The 25,418-nt window shown below is 44.9% G+C and overlaps 1 protein-coding gene across 1 annotated transcript; it reads right to left on the bottom strand.

Moving 5' to 3' along the window:
• Positions 1–6,837: 6,837 nt before the first annotated feature.
• Positions 6,838–18,169, bottom strand: LOC135534068 (zinc finger protein OZF-like; the record flags this gene model as incomplete). The annotated part of the gene is made up of 4 exons (XM_064961211.1): positions 17,896–18,169; positions 17,280–17,445; positions 9,028–10,342; positions 6,838–6,909 (listed from the first exon to the last, which is right to left on the bottom strand). Coding segments are annotated over exons 1-4 (1,562 nt in total), but the record flags the coding sequence as incomplete, so codon positions are not given.
• Between the last annotated feature and the right edge of the window lie 7,249 nt (positions 18,170–25,418).

Here is a 25,418-nt window from a genome sequence, read left to right as displayed (position 1 = left end):
GCAGCAGTCTAAGGTGGTAGCCAGCTAGTAACAGTGACTATGTACATAGATAGGGCAGCAGTCTAAGGTGGTAGCCAGCTAGTAACAGTGATTATGTCCATAGGGCAGCAGTCTAAGGTGGTAGCCAGCTGGTAACAGTGACTATGTCCATAGGGCAGCAGTCTAAGGTGGTAGCCAGCTAGTAACAGTGACTATGTACATAGATAGGGCAGCAGTCTAAGGTGGTAGCCAGCTAGTAACAGTGAGTATGTCCATAGGGCAGCAGTCTAAGGTGGTAGCCAGCTAGTAACAGTGACTATGTCCATAGATAGGGCAGCAGTCTAAGGTGGTAGCCAGCTAGTAACAGTGACTATGTACATAGATAGGGCAGCAGTCTAAGGTGGTAGCCAGCTAGTAACAGTGACTATGTACATAGATACGGCTGCAGTCTAAGGTGGTAGCCAGCTAGTAACAGTAACTATGTACATAGATAGGGCAGCATTCTAAGGTGGTAGCCAGCTAGTAACAGTGACTATGTACATAGGGCAGCAGTCTAAGGTGGTAGCCAGCTGGTAACAGTGACTATGTCCATAGGGCAGCAGTCTAAGGTGGTAGCCAGCTAGTAACAGTGACTATGTACATAGATAGGGCAGCAGTCTAAGGTGGTAGCCAGCTAGTAACAGTGAGTATGTCCATAGGGCAGCAGTCTAAGGTGGTAGCCAGCTAGTAACAGTGACTATGTCCATAGGGCAGCAGTCTAAGGTGGTAGCCAGCTAGTAACAGTGACTCTGTACATAGATAGGGCAGCAGTCTAAGGTGGTAGCCAGCTAGTAACAGTGACTATGTACATAGATACGGCTGCAGTCTAAGGTGGTAGCCAGCTAGTAACAGTAACTATGTACATAGATAGGGCAGCATTCTAAGGTGGTAGCCAGCTAGTAACAGTGACTATGTACATAGATAGGGCAGCAGTCTAAGGTGGTAGCCAGCTAGTAACAGTGATTATGTCCATAGGGCAGCAGTCTAAGGTGGTAGCCAGCTGGTAACAGTGACTATGTCCATAGATAGGGCAGCAGTCTAAGGTGGTAGCCAGCTAGTAACAGTGACTATGTACATAGATAGGGCAGCAGTCTAAGGTGGTAGCCAGCTAGTAACAGTGATTATGTCCATAGGGCAGCAGTCTAAGGTGGTAGCCAGCTGGTAACAGTGACTATGTCCATAGGGCAGCAGTCTAAGGTGGTAGCCAGCTAGTAACAGTGACTATGTACATAGATAGGGCAGCAGTCTAAGGTGGTAGCCAGCTAGTAACAGTGAGTATGTCCATAGGGCAGCAGTCTAAGGTGGTAGCCAGCTAGTAACAGTGACTATGTACATAGATAGGGCAGCAGTCTAAGGTGGTAGCCAGCTAGTAACAGTGACTATGTACATAGATAGGGCAGCAGTCTAAGGTGGTAGCCAGCTGGTAACATTGACTCTGTACATAGATAGGGCAGCAGTCTAAGGTGGTAGCCAGCTAGTAACAGTGACTATGTACATAGATAGGGCAGCATTCTAAGGTGGTAGCCAGCTGGTAACATTGACTCTGTACATAGATAGGGCAGCAGTCTAAGGTGGTAGCCAGCTAGTAACAGTGACTATGTACATAGATAGGGCTGCAGTCTAAGGTGGTAGCCAGCTAGTAACAGTGACTATGTCCATAGGGCAGCAGTCTAAGGTGGTAGCCAGCTAGTAACAGTGACTATGTACATAGATAGGGCAGCAGTCTAAGGTGGTAGCCAGCTGGTAACATTGACTCTGTACATAGATAGGGCAGCAGTCTAAGGTGGTAGCCAGCTAGTAACAGTAACTATGTACATAGATAGGGCAGCATTCTAAGGTGGTAGCCAGCTAGTAACAGTGACTATGTACATAGATAGGGCAGCAGTCTAAGGTGGTAGCCAGCTAGTAACAGTGATTATGTCCATAGGGCAGCAGTCTAAGGTGGTAGCCAGCTGGTAACAGTGACTATGTCCATAGATAGGGCAGCAGTCTAAGGTGGTAGCCAGCTAGTAACAGTGACTATGTACATAGATAGGGCAGCAGTCTAAGGTGGTAGCCAGCTAGTAACAGTGATTATGTCCATAGGGCAGCAGTCTAAGGTGGTAGCCAGCTGGTAACAGTGACTATGTCCATAGGGCAGCAGTCTAAGGTGGTAGCCAGCTAGTAACAGTGACTATGTACATAGATAGGGCAGCAGTCTAAGGTGGTAGCCAGCTAGTAACAGTGAGTATGTCCATAGGGCAGCAGTCTAAGGTGGTAGCCAGCTAGTAACAGTGACTATGTCCATAGATAGGGCAGCAGTCTAAGGTGGTAGCCAGCTAGTAACAGTGACTATGTACATAGATAGGGCAGCAGTCTAAGGTGGTAGCCAGCTAGTAACAGTGACTATGTACATAGATAGGGCAGCAGTCTAAGGTGGTAGCCAGCTGGTAACATTGACTCTGTACATAGATAGGGCAGCAGTCTAAGGTGGTAGCCAGCTAGTAACAGTGACTATGTACATAGATAGGGCAGCATTCTAAGGTGGTAGCCAGCTGGTAACATTGACTCTGTACATAGATAGGGCAGCAGTCTAAGGTGGTAGCCAGCTAGTAACAGTGACTATGTACATAGATAGGGCTGCAGTCTAAGGTGGTAGCCAGCTAGTAACAGTGACTATGTCCATAGGGCAGCAGTCTAAGGTGGTAGCCAGCTAGTAACAGTGACTATGTACATAGATAGGGCAGCAGTCTAAGGTGGTAGCCAGCTGGTAACATTGACTCTGTACATAGATAGGGCAGCAGTCTAAGGTGGTAGCCAGCTAGTAACAGTAATTATGTACATAGATAGGGCAGCATTCTAAGGTGGTAGCCAGCTAGTAACAGTGACTATGTACATAGATAGGGCAGCAGTCTAAGGTGGTAGCCAGCTAGTAACAGTGATTATGTCCATAGGGCAGCAGTCTAAGGTGGTAGCCAGCTGGTAACAGTGACTATGTCCATAGATAGGGCAGCAGTCTAAGGTGGTAGCCAGCTAGTAACAGTGACTATGTACATAGATAGGGCAGCAGTCTAAGGTGGTAGCCAGCTAGTAACAGTGATTATGTCCATAGGGCAGCAGTCTAAGGTGGTAGCCAGCTGGTAACAGTGACTATGTCCATAGGGCAGCAGTCTAAGGTGGTAGCCAGCTAGTAACAGTGACTATGTACATAGATAGGGCAGCAGTCTAAGGTGGTAGCCAGCTAGTAACAGTGAGTATGTCCATAGGGCAGCAGTCTAAGGTGGTAGCCAGCTAGTAACAGTGACTATGTCCATAGATAGGGCAGCAGTCTAAGGTGGTAGCCAGCTAGTAACAGTGACTATGTACATAGATAGGGCAGCAGTCTAAGGTGGTAGCCAGCTAGTAACAGTGACTATGTACATAGATAGGGCAGCAGTCTAAGGTGTTAGCCAGCTAGTAACAGTGACTATGTCCATAGGGCAGCAGTCTAAGGTGGTAGCCAGCTAGTAACAGTGACTATGTCCATAGGGCAGCAGTCTAAGGTGGTAGCCGGCTAGTAACAGTAACTATGTCCATAGATAGGGCAGCATTCTAAGGTGGTAGCCAGCTGGTAACATTGACTCTGTACATAGATAGGGCAGCAGTCTAAGGTGGTAGCCAGCTAGTAACAGTGACTATGTACATAGATAGGGCTGCAGTCTAAGGTGGTAGCCAGCTAGTAACAGTGACTATGTCCATAGGGCAGCAGTCTAAGGTGGTAGCCAGCTAGTAACAGTGACTATGTACATAGATAGGGCAGCAGTCTAAGGTGGTAGCCAGCTGGTAACATTGACTCTGTACATAGATAGGGCAGCAGTCTAAGGTGGTAGCCAGCTAGTAACAGTGACTATGTACATAGATACGGCTGCAGTCTAAGGTGGTAGCCAGCTAGTAACAGTGACTATGTACATAGATAGGGCAGCAGTCTAAGGTGGTAGCCGGCTAGTAACAGTAACTATGCACATAGATAGGGCAGCAGTCTAAGGTGGTAGCTGGCTAGTAACAGTGACTATGTACATAGATAGGGCTGCAGTCTAAGGTGGTAGCCAGCTAGTAACAGTGACTATGTCCATAGGGCAGCAGTCTAAGGTGGTAGCTGGCTAGTAACAGTGACTATGTACATAGATACGGCTGCAGTCTAAGGTGGTAGCCGGCTAGTAACAGTAACTATGTACATAGATAGGGCAGCAGTCTAAGGTGGTAGCCAGCTGGTAACAGTGACTATGTACATAGATAGGGCAGCAGTCTAAGGTGGTAGCCAACTAGTAACAGTGACTATGTCCATTGGGCAGCAGTCTAAGGTGGTAGCCAGCTAGTAACAGTGACTATGTACATAGATAGGGCAGCAGTCTAAGGTGGTAGCCAGCTAGTAACAGTGATTATGTCCATAGGGCAGCAGTCTAAGGTGGTAGCCAGCTGGTAACAGTGACTATGTCCATATGGCAGCAGTCTAAGGTGGTAGCCAGCTAGTAACAGTGACTATGTACATAGATAGGGCAGCAGTCTAAGGTGGTAGCCAGCTAGTAACAGTGAGTATGTCCATAGGGCAGCAGTCTAAGGTGGTAGCCAGCTGGTAACAGTGACTATGTACATAGATAGGGCTGCAGTCTAAGGTGGTATTCAGCTAGTAACAGTGACTATGTACATAGATAGGGCAGCAGTCTAAGGTGGTAGCCAGCTAGTAACAGTGATTATGTCCATAGGGCAGCAGTCTAAGGTGGTAGCCAGCTGGTAACAGTGACTATGTCCATATGGCAGCAGTCTAAGGTGGTAGCCAGCTAGTAACAGTGACTATGTACATAGATAGGGCAGCAGTCTAAGGTGGTAGCCAGCTAGTAACAGTGACTATGTCCATAGGGCAGCAGTCTAAGGTGGTAGCCAGCTGGTAACAGTGACTATGTACATAGATAGGGCAGCAGTCTAAGGTGGTAGCCAGCTAGTAACAGTGACTATGTCCATAGGGCAGCAGTCTAAGGTGGTAGCCAGCTGGTAACAGTGACTATGTACATAGATAGGGCAGCAGTCTAAGGTGGTAGCCAGCTAGTAACAGTGACTATGTCCATAGGGCAGCAGTCTAAGGTGGTAGCCAGCTGGTAACAGTGACTATGTACATAGATAGGGCAGCAGTCTAAGGTGGTAGCCAGCTAGTAACAGTGACTATGTCCATAGGGCAGCAGTCTAAGGTGGTAGCCAGCTAGTAACAGTGACTATGTACATAGATAGGGCTGCAGTCTAAGGTGGTATTCAGCTAGTAACAGTAACTATGTCCATAGGGCTGCAGTCTAAGGTGGTAGCTGGCTAGTAACAGTGACTATGTACATAGATAGACTGCTGCCCTAAGGTGTTAGCCAGCTAGTAACAGTGACTATGTACATAGATAGGGCAGCATTCTAAGGTGGTAGCCAGCTAGTAACAGTGACTATGTACATAGGGCAGCAGGCTAAGGTGGTAGCTGGCTAGTAACAGTGACTATGTACATAGATAGGGCAGCAGTCTAAGGTGGTAGCCAGCTAGTAACAGTGACTATGTACATAGATAGACTGCTGCCCTAAGGTGGTAGCCAGCTAGTAACAGTGACTATGTACATAGGGCAGCAGTCTAAGGTGGTAGCCAGCTAGTAACAGTGACTATGTACATAGATAGACTGCTGCCCTAAGGTGGTAGCCAGCTAGTAACAGTGACTATGTACATAGATAGACTGCTGCCCTAAGGTGGTAGCTGGCTAGTAACAGTGACTATGTACATAGGGCAGCAGTCTAAGGTGGTAGCCAGCTAGTAACAGTGACTATGTACATAGATAGACTGCTGCCCTAAGGTGGTAGCCAGCTAGTAACAGTGACTATGTACATAGGGCAGCAGTCTAAGGTGGTAGCCAGCTAGTAACAGTGACTATGTCCACTGCTATAACAACGGCAGATTATGATGATCTTCTAGATGGTAGCAAGGTGAACAGGATGTGGCTCGGGTCCATTATGATTTTCTAGATGGTAGCAGGGTGAACAGGCTGTGGCTCGGGTCCATTATGATCGTCTAGATGGTAGCAGGGTGAACAGGATGTGGCTCGGGTCCATTATGATCGTCTAGATGGTAGCAGGGTGAACAGGATGTGGCTCGGGTCCATTATGATCGTCTAGATGGTAGCAGGGTGAACAGGCTGTGGCTCGGGTCCATTATGATCGTCTAGATGGTAGCAGGGTGAACAGGATGTGGCTCGGGTCCATTATGATCGTCTAGATGGTAGCAGGGTGAACAGGATGTGGCTCGGGTCCATTATGATCGTCTAGATGGTAGCAGGGTGAACAGGCTGTGGCTCGGGTCCATTATGATCGTCTAGATGGTAGCAGGGTGAACAGGCTGTGGCTCGGGTCCATTATGATCGTCTAGATGTTAGCAGGGTGAACAGGCTGTGGCTCGGGTCCATTATGATCGTCTAGATGGTAGCAGGGTGAACAGGCTGTGGCTCGGGTCCATTATGATCGTCTAGATGGTAGCAGGGTGAACAGGCTGTGGCTCGGGTCCATTATGATCGTCTAGATGTTAGCAGGGTGAACAGGCTGTGGCTCGGGTCCATTATGATCGTCTAGATGGTAGCAGGGTGAACAGGCTGTGGCTCGGGTCCATTATGATCGTCTAGATGGTAGCAGGGTGAACAGGATGTGGCTCGGGTCCATTATGATCTTTCTTGGCCTTCCTGTGACACCGAGGGCTGTAGATGACCTGGAGGGCAGGCAGCGTGCTCCCAGTGATGTGTTGGGATGAAGGCACCACCCTCTGTGGTTGCGGACGGTGCATTTACCGTACCAGGCGGTGATACAGCCCGACGGGATGCTCTCAACGGTGCATCTGTAGAAGTCTGAGGGTTTCCTGGGCCTCCTGGGAGGTTGAAGAGGCGCTGTTATGCCTTCACCACACGGCCTGTGTGAATGGATCATTTCAGGTTGTCAGTGATGGGCCTTAAGCTTCTCACCACCTTCGTCTCTCTCTGCCGTCTCCAGGATCAGCTCCTTCAGTTTGTTGACGGAGAGGGTATTTCCCCTGGCTCCACTCCACCAGGGCCCTCGCCTCCGACCTGTAGGCTACCGTCTCCTTGTTTTTGGTAATCAAACGATCCCAACACAACAGGCTAAAAATTTCAGGCGGCAGTTTCAAACAGCTCTTACACAAAAAGGGTATTATCATCATTTGTACATTATCACCATTTGTACATTATCACAGTGGGATTCCATCCTCAGCTTGGACATACAGAACCAGTCAAAAGTTTGGAAAACTCCTCATTCAAGGGTTTTTCTTTATTTTTTACTCATTTCTATATTGTAGAAAAGCAGTGAATTAACACACATGGAATCAGGTAGTAAACAAAAAAAGTTTTAAACAAATCTAAATATAATTTTCTACTTTAGATTCTTCACTTTTCTATTTTATATTCTTCAAAGTAGCCACCCTTTGCGTTGATGACAGCTTTGCGCACTCTTGGCATTCTCTCAACCAGCTTCATATGCATTTCAATTAACAGGTGTGCCTTGTTAAAAGTGACTTTGTGGAATTTCTTTCCTTCTTAATGCGTTTGAGCCCATCAGTTGTGCTGTGACAAGGTTGGTATTCAGAAGATAGCCCTATTTGGTAAAAATAAGTCCATATTATGGAAAGAAAAGCTCAAATAAGCAAAGAGAAATGACAACCCATCATTATTTTAAGACATGAAGGTTAGTCAATTCAGAAAATTTCAAGAACTTTTAAAGTTTCTTCAAGTGCAGTAGCAAAAACCATCAAGTGCTATGATGAAACTGGCTTTCATGAGGACCGTCAGAGGAAAGGAAGACCCAGAGTTACCTCTGTGGAAGAGGATACGTTGATTAGAGTCACCAGCCTCAGAAATTGCAGCCTAGATAAATGCCTCAGAGTTCAAGTAACAGACACAACTCAACATCAACTGTTCAGAGGAGACTGCGTGAATCAGACCTTCATGGTCGAATTGCTGCAAAGAAACCACTACTGATGGACACCTATAAGAAGAAAAGGCTTTGGCCAAGAAAAACGAGCAATGGACATTAGACCGGTGCAAATCAGTCCTTTGGTCTGATGACTCTAAATTTGAGATTTTTGGTTCCAACCGCCGTGTCTTTGTCAGACCTGGAGGAGGTGAACAGATGATCTCTGCATGTGTGGTTCCCACTGTGAAGCACGGAGGAGGTGGTGTGATGGTGCTTTGCTGGTGACACTGTCAGGGATTTATTTATAATATTCAAGGCACACCTAACCAGCATGGCTACCACAGCATTCTGCAGTGATAGTCCCTCTAATCACAAACCAGATGGGATGGCGTATCATTTGTTTTTCAACAGGACAATGACCTAACACGCCTCCAGGCTGTGTAAGGGCTATTTTACCAATTTTATACAGGACCAGGGCTCAGCATATGTGGGAACTCCTTCAAGACTGTTGGAAAAGCATTCCAGGTGAAGTTGGTTGAGAGCATGCCAAGAGTGTTCAAAGCTGTCATCAAGGCAAAGGGTGGCTACTTTGAAGAATCTCAAATATAAAATAAATTGTTTTGGATCCTACATGATTCCATATGTGTTATTTCATAGTTTTGATGTCTTCACTATTATTCTATAATGTAGAAAACAGTAAAAATAAAAACCCCTTGAATGAGTAGGTGTGTCCAAACTTTAATAAACTGGTACTGTATATATAAAACACAACATGTAAAAAAATATATATATTGGCTGATGTGGAATTTGTTACAGGAAATGTTCATGCCGTCAGCTGGTTGTGTTAGCATAGGGCTACGTTTTCTCAAGGTATCAGCTGGTTATGTTAGCATAGGGCTACATTTTCTCAAGGTATCAGCTGGTTGTGTTAGCATAGGGCTACGTTTTCTCAAGGTATCAGCTGGTTATGTTAGCACAGGGCTACGTTTTCTCATGGTTGAAGCTTAAGCAAGAGGTTGCATTAAATATCAAAGCTATAGTACAACACAAACACTTTTACTCACCGAAAGCAGGATCCTCCTCTTTCACTTTGACATCCAGTACAACAGACTCCTCTACCGCTGCAGACACCTGCTGCTGTGATCCCTGTCCAGGAGCTTGGCTCAGGCTAGCCACAGGTCCTTCTCCAGCATGGAGACAGCACTGGTTTGCCGACGAGGATAATTCATTTCTGCAGAGAGAGCAGGGGTAAGGTTTCACCTCAGTGTGAACTCGCTGGTGTCTTTTGTGGAGTGGTGAAGCTGAGAAACTCTTATCACACTGACAGCAGTGGTACGGGTGCTCTCCGGTGTGCTGTTGCATGTGAATCTTGAAAGTCCACGATTGGCTGAATTCCTTCCCACATTCTGAGCAGCTGTACTGTGCGACACTAGTGTGGGATTGTTTGTGTCTTGCTAGAGAGCTACGGTGATCAAAGGTATTTTTACAGGAGGTACAACGGTAAGGTTTCTCTCTATCAGCATTGACAGAAACAACCATTTCCTCCTCCTCTTCCTCTTTGACATTAATTGCCAGCACCTGTTCCTCGTCTTCGACCTTGATATTCATAGTTTGACTGCCCGATGATGACACCATATCTGGAATTCCCAGTGTACACTGATTGCTATGGTTACTGGCATGGCTGCATTGACGTTTGCGAAGACCTTCGGTCGAAGCGAAACCCCTCCCGCAATCAGAGCACTCGTAAGGTTTCTCTCCAGTGTGCACAGTCTGATGCTGCCTGAGCCTCGACGGTGACTCGTATCTCTTCCCACACTGTGAGCATTGGTAAGGTTTCGGTGTGGGTGCTCCTGTATGGCGTCGTACGTGTCTCGATAGAGTTCCCTTACAGCCAAAGCTCATCTCGCAGTAGGAGCACTGGTGAGGTCTCTCCCCGGTGTGCTTTCTCATGTGCATCTTCAGTTCATATGCAGAGAAACATTCCTTTCCACAATCGGAGCACGGGTGCTTCTTTGTCGCGTCTGGCTGCTTCCCTCCAGGGTGGGTCATCTGATGTCTTTCCAGGTGGGGCTTCAGTGTGAATCGCTTCCCGCACACAGAGCACTGGTAAGGCTTCTCTCCTGTATGTGTTCGGAAATGTCTCTTCAGTTTGGAGGGGTGAACAAAGTCTTTCCCACATATTGGACAGACGGAAGACTCCTTAGCAAGGTTTGTGTGTGTTCTCAGGTGTCTATTGAAATTAGATGGGTGAGCGATCTCTATTCCACAATCTGGGCAGCTCCAAAACTTCTTAGCTCTAGGATTCTCCTGGTGCTGTTCAGGTTCTGCTGGTGCCCCATCACTAGAGCTGGAGTTAGAACTCGCTCCTCGTTCGACTGGAAAATGAAATGGGGGGGGGGGGTCATTCAACCTCAAAAAACACAAGAGGCTTTTAACACCCACGTTCTGAAATCGTTTCTATAGTTAGACAACATAAGCGTTCCAGAAACATTTGTGTTCGAATGATGTGATTTGATCTCTGAGGAATACAGCTAATTGATTGAATCCAAATTGGCCATTCTAATTTAAGAGATTCATATGATCTTCAGTAAATATAGTAATATATATTAAAGTACCAGACATCCAATTCAAGTGGTCAAAAGTCACCCGCAGACACCCAGACAACTCACCCAGACAACCAGTGTTACAGTATCAGTTCTTTGCCTTGCATATAATATAGTAATAAGTAATATATAATAATATAATATAGTAATAAGTAATATATAATAAGTACAGTGCCTCACATATAATATATATATAATATAGTAATAAGTAATATATAATAATATAATATAGTAATAAGTAATATATAATAAGTACAGTGCCTCACATATAATATATATATATAATATAATATAGTAATAAGTAATATATAATAAGTACAGTGCCTTGCATATAATACATATAATATATATATAATATAATATAGTAATAAGTAATATATAATAAGTACAGTGCCTCGCATATAATACATAATATATATATAATATAATATAGTAATAAGTAATATATAATAAGTACAGTGCCTCGCATATAATACATAATATATATATAATATAATATAGTAATAAGTAATATATAATAAGTACAGTGCCTTGCATATAATACATATAATATATATATAATATAGTAATAAGTAATATATTATAAGTACAGTGCCTCGCATATAATACATATAATATATATATAATATAGTAATAAGTAATATATAATAAGTACAGTGCCTCGCATATAATACATATAATATATATATATAATATAATATAGTAATAAGTAATATATAATAAGTACAGTGCCTCGCCAAAGTATTCATCCCCCTTGGTGTTTTAACTATGTTAAGGCATTTTACAACCTGTAATTTAAATAAATAAAAAAATTTGGGGGGGGGGGGGTGTTTCATGTAATGGACATACACAAAATAGTCCAAATTGGTGAAGTGAAAAAACTGAAAAGTGGTGCGTGTATATGCATTCACCCCCTTTGCTATGAAGCCCCTAAATAAGATCTGGTGCAACCAATTACCTTCAGAAGTCACATAATTATTTAAATCAAGTCCACCTGTGTGCAATCTAAGTGTCACATGATCTCAGTATATATACACACACCTGTTCTGAAAGGCCCCAGAATCTGCAACACCACTAAGCAAGCGGCACCATGAAGACCGAGGAGCTCTCCAAACAGGTCAGGGACAAAGTTGTGGAGAAGTACAGATTAGGGTCGGGTTATAAAAACTTCTGAAACTTTTAACATCCCACGGAGCACCATTAAATCGATTATTTAAAAAAATGGAAAGAATATGGCACCACAACAAACCTGCCAAGAGAGGGCCGCCCACCAAAACTCACCGACCAGGCATGGAGGGCATCAATCAGAGAGGCAACAAAGAGACCAAAGATAACCCTGAAGCAGCTGCAAAGCTCCACAGCGGAGATTAGAGTATCTGTCCATACGACCACTTTAAGCTGTACACTACACAGAGCTGGGCTTTTTATTTAACCAGGCAAGTCAGTTAAGAACAAATTCTTATTTTCAATGACGGCCTAGGAACAGTGGGTTAACTGCCTTGTTCAGGGGCAGAACGACAGAGTTGTACCTTGTCAGCTCGGGGATTTGAACTTGCAACCTTCCGGTTACTAGTCCAACGCTCTAACCACTAGGCTACCCTGCTGAACCCTTTACGGAATAGTGACGATAAAAAAAATTGCTTAAAGAAAAAAATAAGCACGTTTGGTGTTTGCCAAAAGACATGTGGAAGACGGTGCTCTGGTCAGATGAGACAAAATTTAGCTTTTTGGCCATCAAGGAAAACGCTGTCTGGCGAAAACCCAACACTTCTCATTACACCGAGAACACCATCCCCACAGTGAAGCATGGTGGTGACAGCATCATGCTGTGGGGATGTTTTTCTCATCGACAGGGACTGGGAAACTGGTCAGAATGGAAGGAATGATGGATGGCGCCAAATACAGGGAAATTCTTGAGGGAAACCTGTTTCAGTCTTCCAGAGATTTGAGCCTGGAACAGAGGTTCACCTTCCAGCAGGACAATGAACCTAAGCATTCTGTTAAAGCAACACTCAAGTGGTTTAAGGGGAAACATGTATATGTCTTGTAAGGGCCTAGTCAAAGCCCAAAACTCAATCCAATTGAGAAGCTGTGGTATGACTTAAAGACACCAGCGGAACCCATCCAACTTGAAGGAGCTGTTTTGCCTTGAAGATTGGGCAAAAATCCCAGTGGCTAAATGTGCCAAACTTATAGAGACATACCCCAAGAGACATGCAGCTGTAATTTCTGCAAAAGGTGTCTCGACAAAGTATTGACTTTGGGGGGTTGAATAGTAATGAACGCTCAAGTTCAGTTTTTTTTGTCTTATTGCTTGTTTGTTTCACAAATATAAAATATTTTCCATCTTCAAAGTTGTAGGCATGTTGTGTCAATCAAACGATACAACCCCCCCAAAAAAATCTATTTTAATTCCAGGTTGTAAAAGCAACAAAATAGTAAAAATACCAAGGGGGGGAACACTTTAACAAGTCACTGTATGTCTGACGAGAACTGTGGCTTGGAGTATTGCTTCTTTGTAATGCATTCCTTGTGAATCTGGTGATTTTATTTTATTCCCTGTTCAGACAAAATTCGCCATTGAAGATGCTTGCATTATTTGCCATTAATTATTGTGGAGGAACCAGGTTTTGCCCACTAGAGTTTGGTTAAAGCATCAGGCTGCTAAGAGATGGACAAACAATTGCTTTCATGGGAGGACTGGCTTGACTTGTGAGGATGACCACACAATTTATTTTCATTATGATAAAAAGCTATTGGTTTTGTACACAAAGTTGTATGGAAAATGTTTTGATCCATGTAAAACACAGGAGACCAGTAAAATTGATAAAATTATGTGGCAGTAGCAGGAATAGTGGTATCTATCGGGAAAAACCTGGTACTTGCACACAAATTTATGGTAAATAATGCACGTTATTTAAATGTTTTTTTTTCTCTGTTCAGAGAAATTAGCCATCACCAGATTCACAGGGAATGCATAGTATGGAGAAGCAATACTCCAAGCCGCAGCTTCGTACTACTTGTCAAACATAGAGAATTGATACTATACACTGGTTGTTAGGGTGAGATTGGCATCATACACTACATGGCCAAAAGTATGTGGTCACTGCTCATCAAACATCTCATTCCATAATCATGGGCATTAATATGGCCTCATTTTGATATGGACTCACACCAAACTTTATAGTTGGAACTATGCATTCGGACAGGTAGCTTTCTTCTGGCCTTTGCCAAACCCAGATTAGTCCGTCGGACTGCCAGATGGTGAAGCATGATTTATCACTCCAGAAAACATGTTTCCACTGCACCAGATTCCAATGGCGGCGAGCTTTCCACCCCTCCAGCCGAAGATTGGCATTGCGCATGGTGCAATGCCAAACCTGTGTGGCTGCTCAGCCATGGAAACCCATTTCATGAAGCTCTCGGCGAAGAGTTCTTGTGCTGACGTTGCTTCCAGAGGCAGTTTGAAACTCGGTAGTGAGTGTTGTAACAGAGGACAGTTTGGAACTCTGTAGTGAGTGTTGTAACAGAGGACAGTTTGAAACTCGGTAGTGAGTGTTGTAACAGAGGACAGTTTGGAACTCTGTAGTGAGTGTTGTAACAGAGGACAGTTTGAAACTCGGTAGTGAGTGTTGCAACAGAGGCAGTTTGAAACTCGGTAGTGAGTGTTGTAACAGAGGACAGTTTGGAACTCTGTAGTGAGTGTTGTAACAGAGGACAGTTTGGAACTCGGTAGTGAGTGTTGTAACAGAGGACAGTTTGGAACTCGGTAGTGAGTGTTGTAACAGAGGACAGTTTGGAACTCGGTAGTGAGTGTTGCAACAGAGGACAGTTTGGAACTCGGTAGTGAGTGTTGCAACAGAGGCCAGTTTGGAACTCGGTAGTGAGTGTTGTAACAGAGGACAGTTTGGAACTCGGTAGTGAGTGTTGTAACAGAGGACAGTTTGGAACTCGGTAGTGAGTGTTGTAACAGAGGGCAGTTTGGAACTCGGTAGTGAGTGTTGTAACAGAGGACATATGATTTGTACATGCTACAGCACTCTGCGGTCCTGTTCTGTGAGCTTGTGTGGCCTGCCACCATGCGGCTGAGCCGTTGTTGCTCCTAGACGTCTCCACTTCACAATAACAGCACTTACAACCGACCGGGGCAGTTGAGCTCTTCGGTCCAATGATGATGCCACGTTGAAAGTCAGCGAGCTCTTCAGTAAGGCCATTCTACTACCACCAATGTTTGTTTATGGAGATTGCATGGCTGTGTGATTGATTTTAATTTAATGTTTTCAATTTAATTTGACGTTTTACGTATTTTTTTTACCCCTTTTTCGTGATATCTAATTGGTTGTTACATTCTTGTCCCATCGCTGCAACTCTCGTACGGACTCGGAGAGGCAAAGTTCGAGAGCTTTTGGCCACGTAGTGTATCTTAATGGAAGGACTAAGTTTGATCCAGATCAGATGTGGGTATTTATTGACTATTATGTCAATCCTATAAATCAAAAGGGCCCATTTGGATGCAATCATTTAGCTTCATTTCTCAGAGATTAAATGTAATTTCAACAAAATAATAATGTTGCAGGAAAGCTAATCTTATCTGTTACTAACTACAGACGCAATTTTATAAGAATCATTGTGATGGTGGTTGTCATGGCTACCTGAATTGACATGGAATGATTCAAGGGGTAAACAAAGACTATTTTATAGCTATTATCGGTCACTGTCCTGTGTTTTTATTCCATTAACAATTACCCTTTTATTTAATTAAACGGATAGTTCATCTACAGATGGTCACACTATCAACAAACTATCTGTTGATAAGCAACTGCTTGCCAATGTTACGTTAGGGTTATGTTTAGAATAAGGTTAGGGTTATGTTTAGAATAAGGTTAGGGCTATGTTTAGAATAAGGGTAAGGTTAGGGCTATGTTTAGAATAAGGGTAAGGTTAGGGCTAGTAGATAGCTAGTTGACATGCTACTGATGTCTGTAGAGAATCTACAGGTGGATTATCCAAATAAAGTGTTACCAATTAAACTGCTATATATATATACAGTGCCTTGCGAAAGTATTCGGCCCCCTTGAACTTTGTAACCTTTTGCCACATTTCAGGCTTCAAACATAAAGATATAAAGCTGAATCAACAACAAGTGGGACACAATCATGAAGTGGAACGACATTTATTGGATATTTCAAACTTTTTTAACAACTTAAAAACTGAAAAATTGGGCGTGCAAAATTATTCAGCCCCCTTAAGTTAACACTTTGTAGCGCCACCTTTTGCTGCGATTACAGCTGTAAGTCGCTTGGGGTATGTCTCTATCAGTTTTGCACATCGAGAGACTGAATTTTTTTCCCATTCCTCCTTGCAAAACAGCTCGAGCTCAGTGAGGTTGGATGGAGAGCATTTGTGAACAGCAGTTTTCAGTTCTTTCCACAGATTCTCGATTGGATTCAGGTCTGGACTTTGACTTGGCCATTCTAACACCTGGATATGTTTATTTTTGAACCATTCCATTGTAGATTTTGCTTTATGTTTTGGATCTTTGTCTTGTTGGAAGACAAATCTCCGTCCCAGGTCTTTTGCAGACTCCATCAGCTTTTCTTCCAGAATGGTCCTGTATTTGGCTCCATCCATCTTCCCATTAATTTCAACCATCTTCACTGTCCCTGCTGAAGAAAAGCAGGCCCAAACCATGATGCTGCCACCACCATGTTTGACAGTGGTTATGGTGTGTTCAGGGTGATGAGCTGTGTTGCTTTTACGCCAAACATAACGTTTTGCATTGTTGCCAAAAAGTTCAATTTTGGTTTCATCTGACCAGAGCACCTTCTTCCACATGTTTGGTGTGTCTCCCAGGTGGCTTGTGGCAAACTTTAAACAACACTTTTTATGGATATCTTTAAGAAATGGCTTTCTTCTTGCCACTTCCATAAAGGCCAGATTTGTGCAATATACGACTGATTGTTGTCCTATGGACAGAGTCTCCCACCTTAGCTGTAGATCTCTGCAGTTCTTCCAGAGTGATCATGGGCCTCTTGGCTGCATCTCTGATCAGTTTTCTCCTTGTATGAGCTGAAAGTTTAGAGGGACGGCCAGGTCTTGGTAGATTTGCAGTGGTCTGATAACTCCTTCCATTTCAATATTATCGCTTGCACAGTGCTCCTTGGGATGTTTAAAGCTTGGGAAATCTTTTTGTATCCAAATCCGGCTTTAAACTTCTTCACAACAGTATCTCGGACCTGCCTGGTGTGTTCCTTGTTCTTCATGATGCTCTCTGCGCTTTTAACGGACCTCTGAGACTATCACAGTGCAGGTGCATTTATACGGAGACTTGATTACACACAGGTGGATTGTATTTATCATCATTAGTCATTTAGGTTAACATTGAATCATTCAGAGATCCTCACTGAACTTCTGGAGAGAGTTTGCTGCACTGAAAGTAAAGGGGCTGAATAATTTTGCACGCCCAATTTTTCAGTTTTTGATTTGTTAAAAAAGTTTGAAATATCCAATAAATGTCGTTCCACTTCATGATTGTGATCCACTTGTTGTTGATTCTTCACAAAAAAAATACAGTTTTAAATCTTTATGTTTGAAGCCTGAAATGTGGCAAAAGGTCGCAAAGTTCAAGGGGGCCGAATACTTTCGCAAGGCACTGTATAATGGATCTGTGTAATCTATGAGATGTAATTAATGAAGCATGATTATTTACCAGTATCATCCACGTCCCAGTCTTCCTCCTCCTTGACTACAATGTTAAATCTGGGTATTTCACTGCAGGTGTCGATGTCTCTATGGTTAGAGTCAGGAACCAGTGACTCTGGAGGGTTGGGTTCAGTGGAGCAGGAGCGAGGGGGGATGGATAGGTCGGCAGAATCCTAAAATAAAGAATTAGATGTTAAAGGGGCAATCTGTAGTTGCTACATTCATTTCATGACATATGAATTACTTCTATGTACCCATTGACCCATTCTGTGGTTCCCCATCATAACCCAAAATATAAACGTGTTTTTCTCCGATGTTTGTAAACAAAGTAAATGTAAACAAACACTATTTAACCTCACAACATGGTTAAAACGATCATTTTCATATCATGGATGGTCAGTCCTTGCATCAATAGCTCTGTTTATGAATTTAAGAGTGGTTACATTTCTTCAGGCCACCTCTCAGCTTTTTTTATTAGCTTTTAAGAGGGGAGGCAAGACCCTTTGTGATCGTTTCAACTACTAATTGAAGCTTTAATACATAGCTAAATGAATGATCTAACTAGCTAATTCTTTAGGCATCGCCATCCCGACTGGTTTAGCATTAGTTACAGTCATTCTCACCTCATTCATCGTGAATTCTTCAGAAATAGTTTAGCTTGCGGATTACTTTCCATACAACTCAGATAGCTAACTTGCTAGGCCAACATAAGCATCTTCTTTCTTCCAGGCCAGCTTCCGGGTTAGATTCTTCTGTCAATCCGCATTACCGCAAAACAGCAGAAGGCTCTACGGGACACTAGCTTGTTACTAATGTTACAGTTTGAAAATATTGAAATGTTTTACCGGTACAATTAATAATATATGCATGGTTAGCTACCAGCTAGCCACATTAGTGTCTTCCTGCTTCCGGTCTAACTTCCGGTCCTTCCTCGACTCTGCTGCCGACCCATTCTACATTACCGCCACCACCAGTTCAACGTCTTCTGTGTGTCATGGCAGTCCGCAAACAAACGTTTAAGTGCACACCGCCATCTACTGTGCTGGAATGTACGATCAATCATGATCTTCCAAATTCTGTGCTACCATGAAAATAACATAACAACCAAATACCAACTTCTACCACCCAGTGGCGGTTCTAGACCATTTCAACTGGGGGGGGGGGGGGGCAAGCTGGGGCTAGTTGTACTGTTAGAGGGGCCAGTTACATTAGACTTTATTGTTGTCATATCGTTTTCGTCACTTTATTGCAGGCATTAGCAGACAAAATGCCATGTTCGGCATTGCCACAGTCTAATAACGGTTCTAAAACAAAAAAACGATAGCAACAATTTACCCCCCCCAAAAAACACTCCCCAACCTTCCTACCCTATTAAACTGCATCTACAGTGCACTGGGAAAGTATTCAAACCCCTTGACTTTTTCACATTTTGTTACGTTTACAGCCAAATTCTAAAATGTATTCAATCATTTTTTTCACTCATCAATCTACACAAACAATACCCCATAATGTCGAAGCATAAACAGATTTTTAGAACAGTTTGGGAAATGTATATGAAAAAAACTGAAATATTACATTTACATACGTATTCAGACTCTTTACTCAGTACTTCGTTGAAGCACCTTTGGCAGCGATTACAGCCTCAAGTCTTCTTGTGTATGCCGCAACAAGTTTGGCACACCTGTACTTTGGCACACCTGTACTTACGGAGTTTCTCCCATTCCTCTCTGGAAATCCTCTCAAGTTCTGTCAGGTTGGATGGAGAGCGTTGCTGCACAGCTATTTTCAGGTCTCTCCAGAGATGTTTGATCGGGTTCAAGTCCTATCTCTGGCTGAGCCACTCAAGGACATTGACTTGTCCCGAAGCAATTCCTGTGTTGTCTTGGCTGTGTGCGTCGGGTCATTGTCCTGTCGGAAGGTGAACCTTCATCCGAGCCTGAGGTCCGGAGCGTTCTGGAGCAGGTTTTCATCAAGGATCTCTCTGTATTATGCTCCGTTCATCTTTGCCTCGATCCTGACTAGTCTCCCAGTCCCTGCCGCTGAAAAACATCCCAACAGCATGATGCTGCCACCACCATGCTTCACTGTAGGGATGGTGCCAGGTTTCCTCCAGACGTGACTCATGGCATTCAGGCCAAAGAGTTCAATCTTGGTTTCATCAGACCAGAGAATCTTTCTTTTTAGTTTTTAGGAGCCTTATGGAAAACTCCAAGCAGGCTGTCGTGTGTATTTTACTGAGGAGTGGCTTCCGTCTGGCCACTCTACCATAAAGGCCTGTTAGGTTCTCCCATCTCCACAGAGGAACTCTAGTACTCTATCAGAGTGACCATCGGGTTCTTGGTCAACTCCCTGACTGCTCAGTTTTGCCAGGCAACCAGCACTAGAAGGAGTCTTGGTGGTTCCAAACTTCTATTTAAGAATGATGGAATCAACTGGTCTTGAGGACCTTGAATGCTGTAGAATGTTTTTGGTTCCCTTCTCCAGATCTGTGCCTCAACACAATCCTGTCTCTGAGCTCTACAGACAATTCCTTCGACCTCATGGCTTGGTTTTTGCTCCGACATGCACTGTCAACTGTGGGACCTTAAATATACAGACATTAGGTCTACTCATGGAAACCATGCCAGGACGAGCAGAAACACCGACATTAGGTCTACTCATGGAAACCATGCCAGGACGAGCAGAAACACCCCGACATTAGGTCTACTCATGGAAACCATGCCAGGACGAGCAGAAACACCCCGACATTAGGTCTACTCATGGAAACCATGCCAGGGCGAGCAGAAACACCCCGACATTAGGTCTACTCATGGAAACCATGCCAGGGCGAGCAGAAACACCCCGACATTAGGTCTACTCATGGAAACCATGCCAGGGCGAGCAGAAACACCCCGACATTAGGTCTACTCATGGAAACCATGCCAGGGCGAGCAGAAACACCCCGACATTAGGTCTACTCATGGAAACCATGCCAGGGCGAGCAGAAACACCCCGACATTAGGTCTACTCATGGAAACCATGCCAGGGCGAGCAGAAACACCCCGACATTAGGTCTACTCATGGAAACCATGCCAGGACGAGCAGAAACGCCCCGACATTAGGTCTACTCATGGAAACCATGAAAGGACGAGCAGAAACACCAGACATTAGGTCTACTCATGGAAACCATGCCAGGACGAGCAGAAACGCCCCGACATTAGGTCTACTCATGGAAACCATGCCAGGACGAGCAGAAACGCCCCGACATTAGGTCTACTCATGGAAACCATGCCAGGACGAGCAGAAACGCCCCGACATTAGGTCTACTCATGGAAACCATGAAAGGACGAGCAGAAACGCCCCGACATTAGGTCTACTCATGGAAACCATGCCAGGACGAGCAGAAACGCCCCGACATTAGGTCTACTCATGGAAACCATGCCAGGACGAGCAGAAACACCAGACATTAGGTCTACTCATGGAAACCATGCCAGGACGAGCAGAAACACCCGACATTAGGTCTACTCATGGAAACCATGCCAGGACGAGCAGAAACACCCCGACATTAGGTCTACTCATGGAAACCATGCCAGGACGAGCAGAAACACCCCGACATTAGGTCTACTCATGGAAACCATGCCAGGACGAGCAGAAACACCAGACATTAGGTCTACTCATGGAAACCATGCCAGGACGAGCAGAAACACCCCGACATTAGGTCTACTCATGGAAACCATGCCAGGACGAGCAGAAACACCCCGACATTAGGTCTACTCATGGAAACCATGCCAGGGCGAGCAGAAACACCCCGACATTAGGTCTACTCATGGAAACCATGCCAGGGCGAGCAGAAACACCCCGACATTAGGTCTACTCATGGAAACCATGCCAGGGCGAGCAGAAACACCCAGACATTAGGTCTACTCATGGAAACCATGCCAGGACGAGCAGAAACACCCGACATTAGGTCTACTCATGGAAACCATGCCAGGACGAGCAGAAACACCCCGACATTAGGTCTACTCATGGAAACCATGCCAGGACGAGCAGAAACACCAGACATTAGGTCTACTCATGGAAACCATGCCAGGACGAGCAGAAACACCCGACATTAGGTCTACTCATGGAAACCATGCCAGGACGAGCAGAAACACCCCGACATTAGGTCTACTCATGGAAACCATGCCAGGACGAGCAGAAACACCCCGACATTAGGTCTACTCATGGAAACCATGCCAGGACGAGCAGAAACACCCCGACATTAGGTCTACTCATGGAAACCATGCCAGGACGAGCAGAAACACCCCGACATTAGGTCTACTCATGGAAACCATGCCAGGACGAGCAGAAACACCCCGACATTAGGTCTACTCATGGAAACCATGCCAGGACGAGCAGAAACACCCCGACATTAGGTCTACTCATGGAAACCATGCCAGGACGAGCAGAAACACCCGACATTAGGTCTACTCATGGAAACAATGCCAGGACGAGCAGAAACACCCCGACATTAGGTCTACTCATGGAAACCATGCCAGGACGAGCAGAAACACCCAGACATTAGGTCTACTCATGGAAACCATGCCAGGACGAGCAGAAACACCCCGACATTAGGTCTACTCATGGAAACCATGCCAGGACGAGCAGAAACACCCCGACATTAGGTCTACTCATGGAAACCATGCCAGGACGAGCAGAAACACCCCGACATTAGGTCTACTCATGGAAACCATGCCAGGACGAGCAGAAACACCAGACATTAGGTCTACTCATGGAAACCATGCCAGGACGAGCAGAAACACCCGACATTAGGTCTACTCATGGAAACCATGCCAGGACGAGCAGAAACACCCCGACATTAGGTCTACTCATGGAAACCATGCCAGGACGAGCAGAAACACCCGACATTAGGTCTACTCATGGAAACCATGCCAGGACGAGCAGAAACACCCCGACATTAGGTCTACTCATGGAAACCATGCCAGGACGAGCAGAAACACCCCGACATTAGGTCTACTCATGGAAACCATGCCAGGACGAGCAGAAACACCCGACATTAGGTCTACTCATGGAAACCATGCCAGGACGAGCAGAAACACCCCGACATTAGGTCTACTCATGGAAACCATGCCAGGACGAGCAGAAACGCCCCGACATTAGGTCTACTCATGGAAACCATGAAAGGACGAGCAGAAACACCAGACATTAGGTCTACTCATGGAAACCATGCCAGGACGAGCAGAAACGCCCCAACATTAGGTCTACTCATGGAAACCATGAAAGGACGAGCAGAAACACCCGACATTAGGTCTACTCATGGAAACCATGCCAGGACGAGCAGAAACGCCCCAACATTAGGTCTACTCATGGAAACCATGCCAGGACGAGCAGAAACACCAGACATTAGGTCTACTCATGGAAACCATGCCAGGACGAGCAGAAACACCCGACATTAGGTCTACTCATGGAAACCATGCCAGGACGAGCAGAAACACCCCGACATTAGGTCTACTCATGGAAACCATGCCAGGACGAGCAGAAACACCAGACATTAGGTCTACTCATGGAAACCATGCCAGGACGAGCAGAAACACCCGACATTAGGTCTACTCATGGAAACCATGCCAGGACGAGCAGAAACACCCCGACATTAGGTCTACTCATGGAAACCATGCCAGGACGAGCAGAAACACCCGACATTAGGTCTACTCATGGAAACCATGCCAGGACGAGCAGAAACACCCGACATTAGGTCTACTCATGGAAACCATGCCAGGACGAGCAGAAACACCCGACATTAGGTCTACTCATGGAAACCATGCCAGGACGAGCAGAAACACCCCGACATTAGGTCTACTCATGGAAACCATGCCAGGACGAGCAGAAACACCCGACATTAGGTCTACTCATGGAAACCATGCCAGGACGAGCAGAAACACCAGACATTAGGTCTACTCATGGAAACCATGCCAGGACGAGCAGAAACACCCCGACATTAGGTCTACTCATGGAAACCATGCCAGGACGAGCAGAAACACCCGACATTAGGTCTACTCATGGAAACCATGCCAGTGCGAGCAGAAACACCCCGACATTAGGTCTACTCATGGAAACCATGCCAGTGCGAGCAGAAACACCCCGACATTAGGTCTACTCATGGAAACCATGCCAGGACAAGCAGAAACACCCGACATTAGGTCTACTCAGTCAGGAGCAGCCATGGAAGTACCATCATTCCACTGTAGTTCCACCAATCTGTCTAACAGCCTCTGCATACGATATATCATGACTCATTTTATATCTCTGAGCCTCTCTAGCCTCTCTCTGCACCTGGCTTCTTCCAGAAATGCCTTCTTGAACATGTGCACTGTCATGTACCTTAATAACAAACTCAAATATAATATGTAAATATATATAAAATGTGAAATCACAAAGCTGTTTAGACACAGAGAAAATACAGAACCTTGCCAAGCCGTGATTGGTGGTGATATTCGTCGTAGCTTCATCCCAACCTGTAAAATCTGTCAGAAAGGGAAAAGCTAGCAGGTGGATTAAATTGGGGGAAGTGGATGCTGAGTTCAAAGTTGGTGAAGATTAATGTCCTGAATGGACAACAGTAGTGTCTGGGGAAAAAAACTGGAACAACAATGAAATTGTCTAAAATTGGAGTGGAGGTAAATGAATGATGACGATTCGCTTCTTGTTCGGGTGCATTTGTTGAGTGAGGATGCATATGTAGGAAACCCGTTTGAGGAGTTGAAAATGGTGAAATATGTGAAATACACACTGGGAAAGGTGGAGTCTGTCAGAGTGACCAGGAGTGGTCTTATTTTGATTCGTTGTATTTCTGAAGAACAGAGGAAGTTTGCAGTGGGCTTCAAGAGAATCCGGACCACAGAAGTATCTTTGAACTCGGGAGTAGAACTCCCGTCAGAGGAGTCATCTGGGGGTGAAGACGGATGTTCAGGTTGAATACATGAAGAGAATTCCTGGTGTGGTTGGTTCCCGGCGTCTGACCCGCTGGGTGAACGGAGAAACAGAACTCCGTCGGTCCTGTTGTTTTACGATGAAGAGCATCTACCTACACATGTGAAGCTTGGTTATGTCAGATTCACTGTAAGAGCTTTCATTCCCAAACCACTGCAGAGGAAGAGCATCTACGTACACATGTGAAGCTTGGTTATGTCAGATTCACTGTAAGAGCTTTCATTCCCAAACCACTGCAGAGGAAGAGCATCTACCTACACATGTGAAGCTTGGTTATGTCAGATACACTGTTAGAGCTTTCATTCCCAAACCACTGCAGAGGAAGAGCATCTACCTACACATGTGAATCTTGGTTATGTCAGATTCACTGTAAGAGCTTTCATTCCCAAACCACTGCAGAGGAAGAGCTGTAAAGGATCTGGCCACGGTTCAAGTGTGTGCAGACTGACGGAGTATAATGAAGAACGGCGTGTGGAAGGACGACAGTGTGGTAATTGTGGTGGGGATCACGATCCTGAGTTCCTGGAGTGTCCTGTAATAGAATCTCCTGTGCAGAGGCAAATTAAAATAATTGATAAAACAAGTGATGCCTGTGAAGGTGTGGTGGTGGACTCACCACAGCCTGTAGTAAATGTTTACTGCCAGTCAAAAGATACCCGGTGTGTTAAAAAGGTGGATTTTGTGGCGGTCATTTCCACAGTTATAAACTGTACGGCTCAAATCTCAAAGAAACTGGACATTATTGTGGCTGCGGCAGAAAAGTTTCAGGGACTTTTAAGGATTTTACAATGTAAGACTTCCCGGAACACGGCCCGCCCTCCCAGGATCCCTTGGGCCCGATCTTATCTGCTGTTTGATTCCGTTTCTTTTAGGTACTTCCTGTTTCCATCCCGCACAGTAGGCGGCAGGATGCACATTATATTGTGAAATTAAGCAATTAGACCCGAGGAGGTGTGATATATGGCCAATAAACCACGGCTAAGGGCTGTTCTTAAGCACGACGCAACGCGGAGTGCCCGGAAGCAGACCTTAGCCATGGTATATTGGCCAAATATCACAAACCCCCGAGGTGTCTTATTTCAATTATAAACTGGTTACCAATGTAATTAGAGCAGTAAAACTAAATGGTTTGTCATACCCATGGTATACGGTCTGATATACCATGGCTTTGAGCCAATCA

The sequence above is a fragment of the Oncorhynchus masou genome, unplaced genomic scaffold, assembly GCF_036934945.1.
Source record: "Oncorhynchus masou masou isolate Uvic2021 unplaced genomic scaffold, UVic_Omas_1.1 unplaced_scaffold_2964, whole genome shotgun sequence".
Taxonomy (NCBI): Eukaryota; Metazoa; Chordata; class Actinopteri; order Salmoniformes; family Salmonidae; genus Oncorhynchus; species Oncorhynchus masou.
Note: the sequence above shows the minus strand (reverse complement) of the source record. Positions and strands in the feature narration are given on the sequence as shown.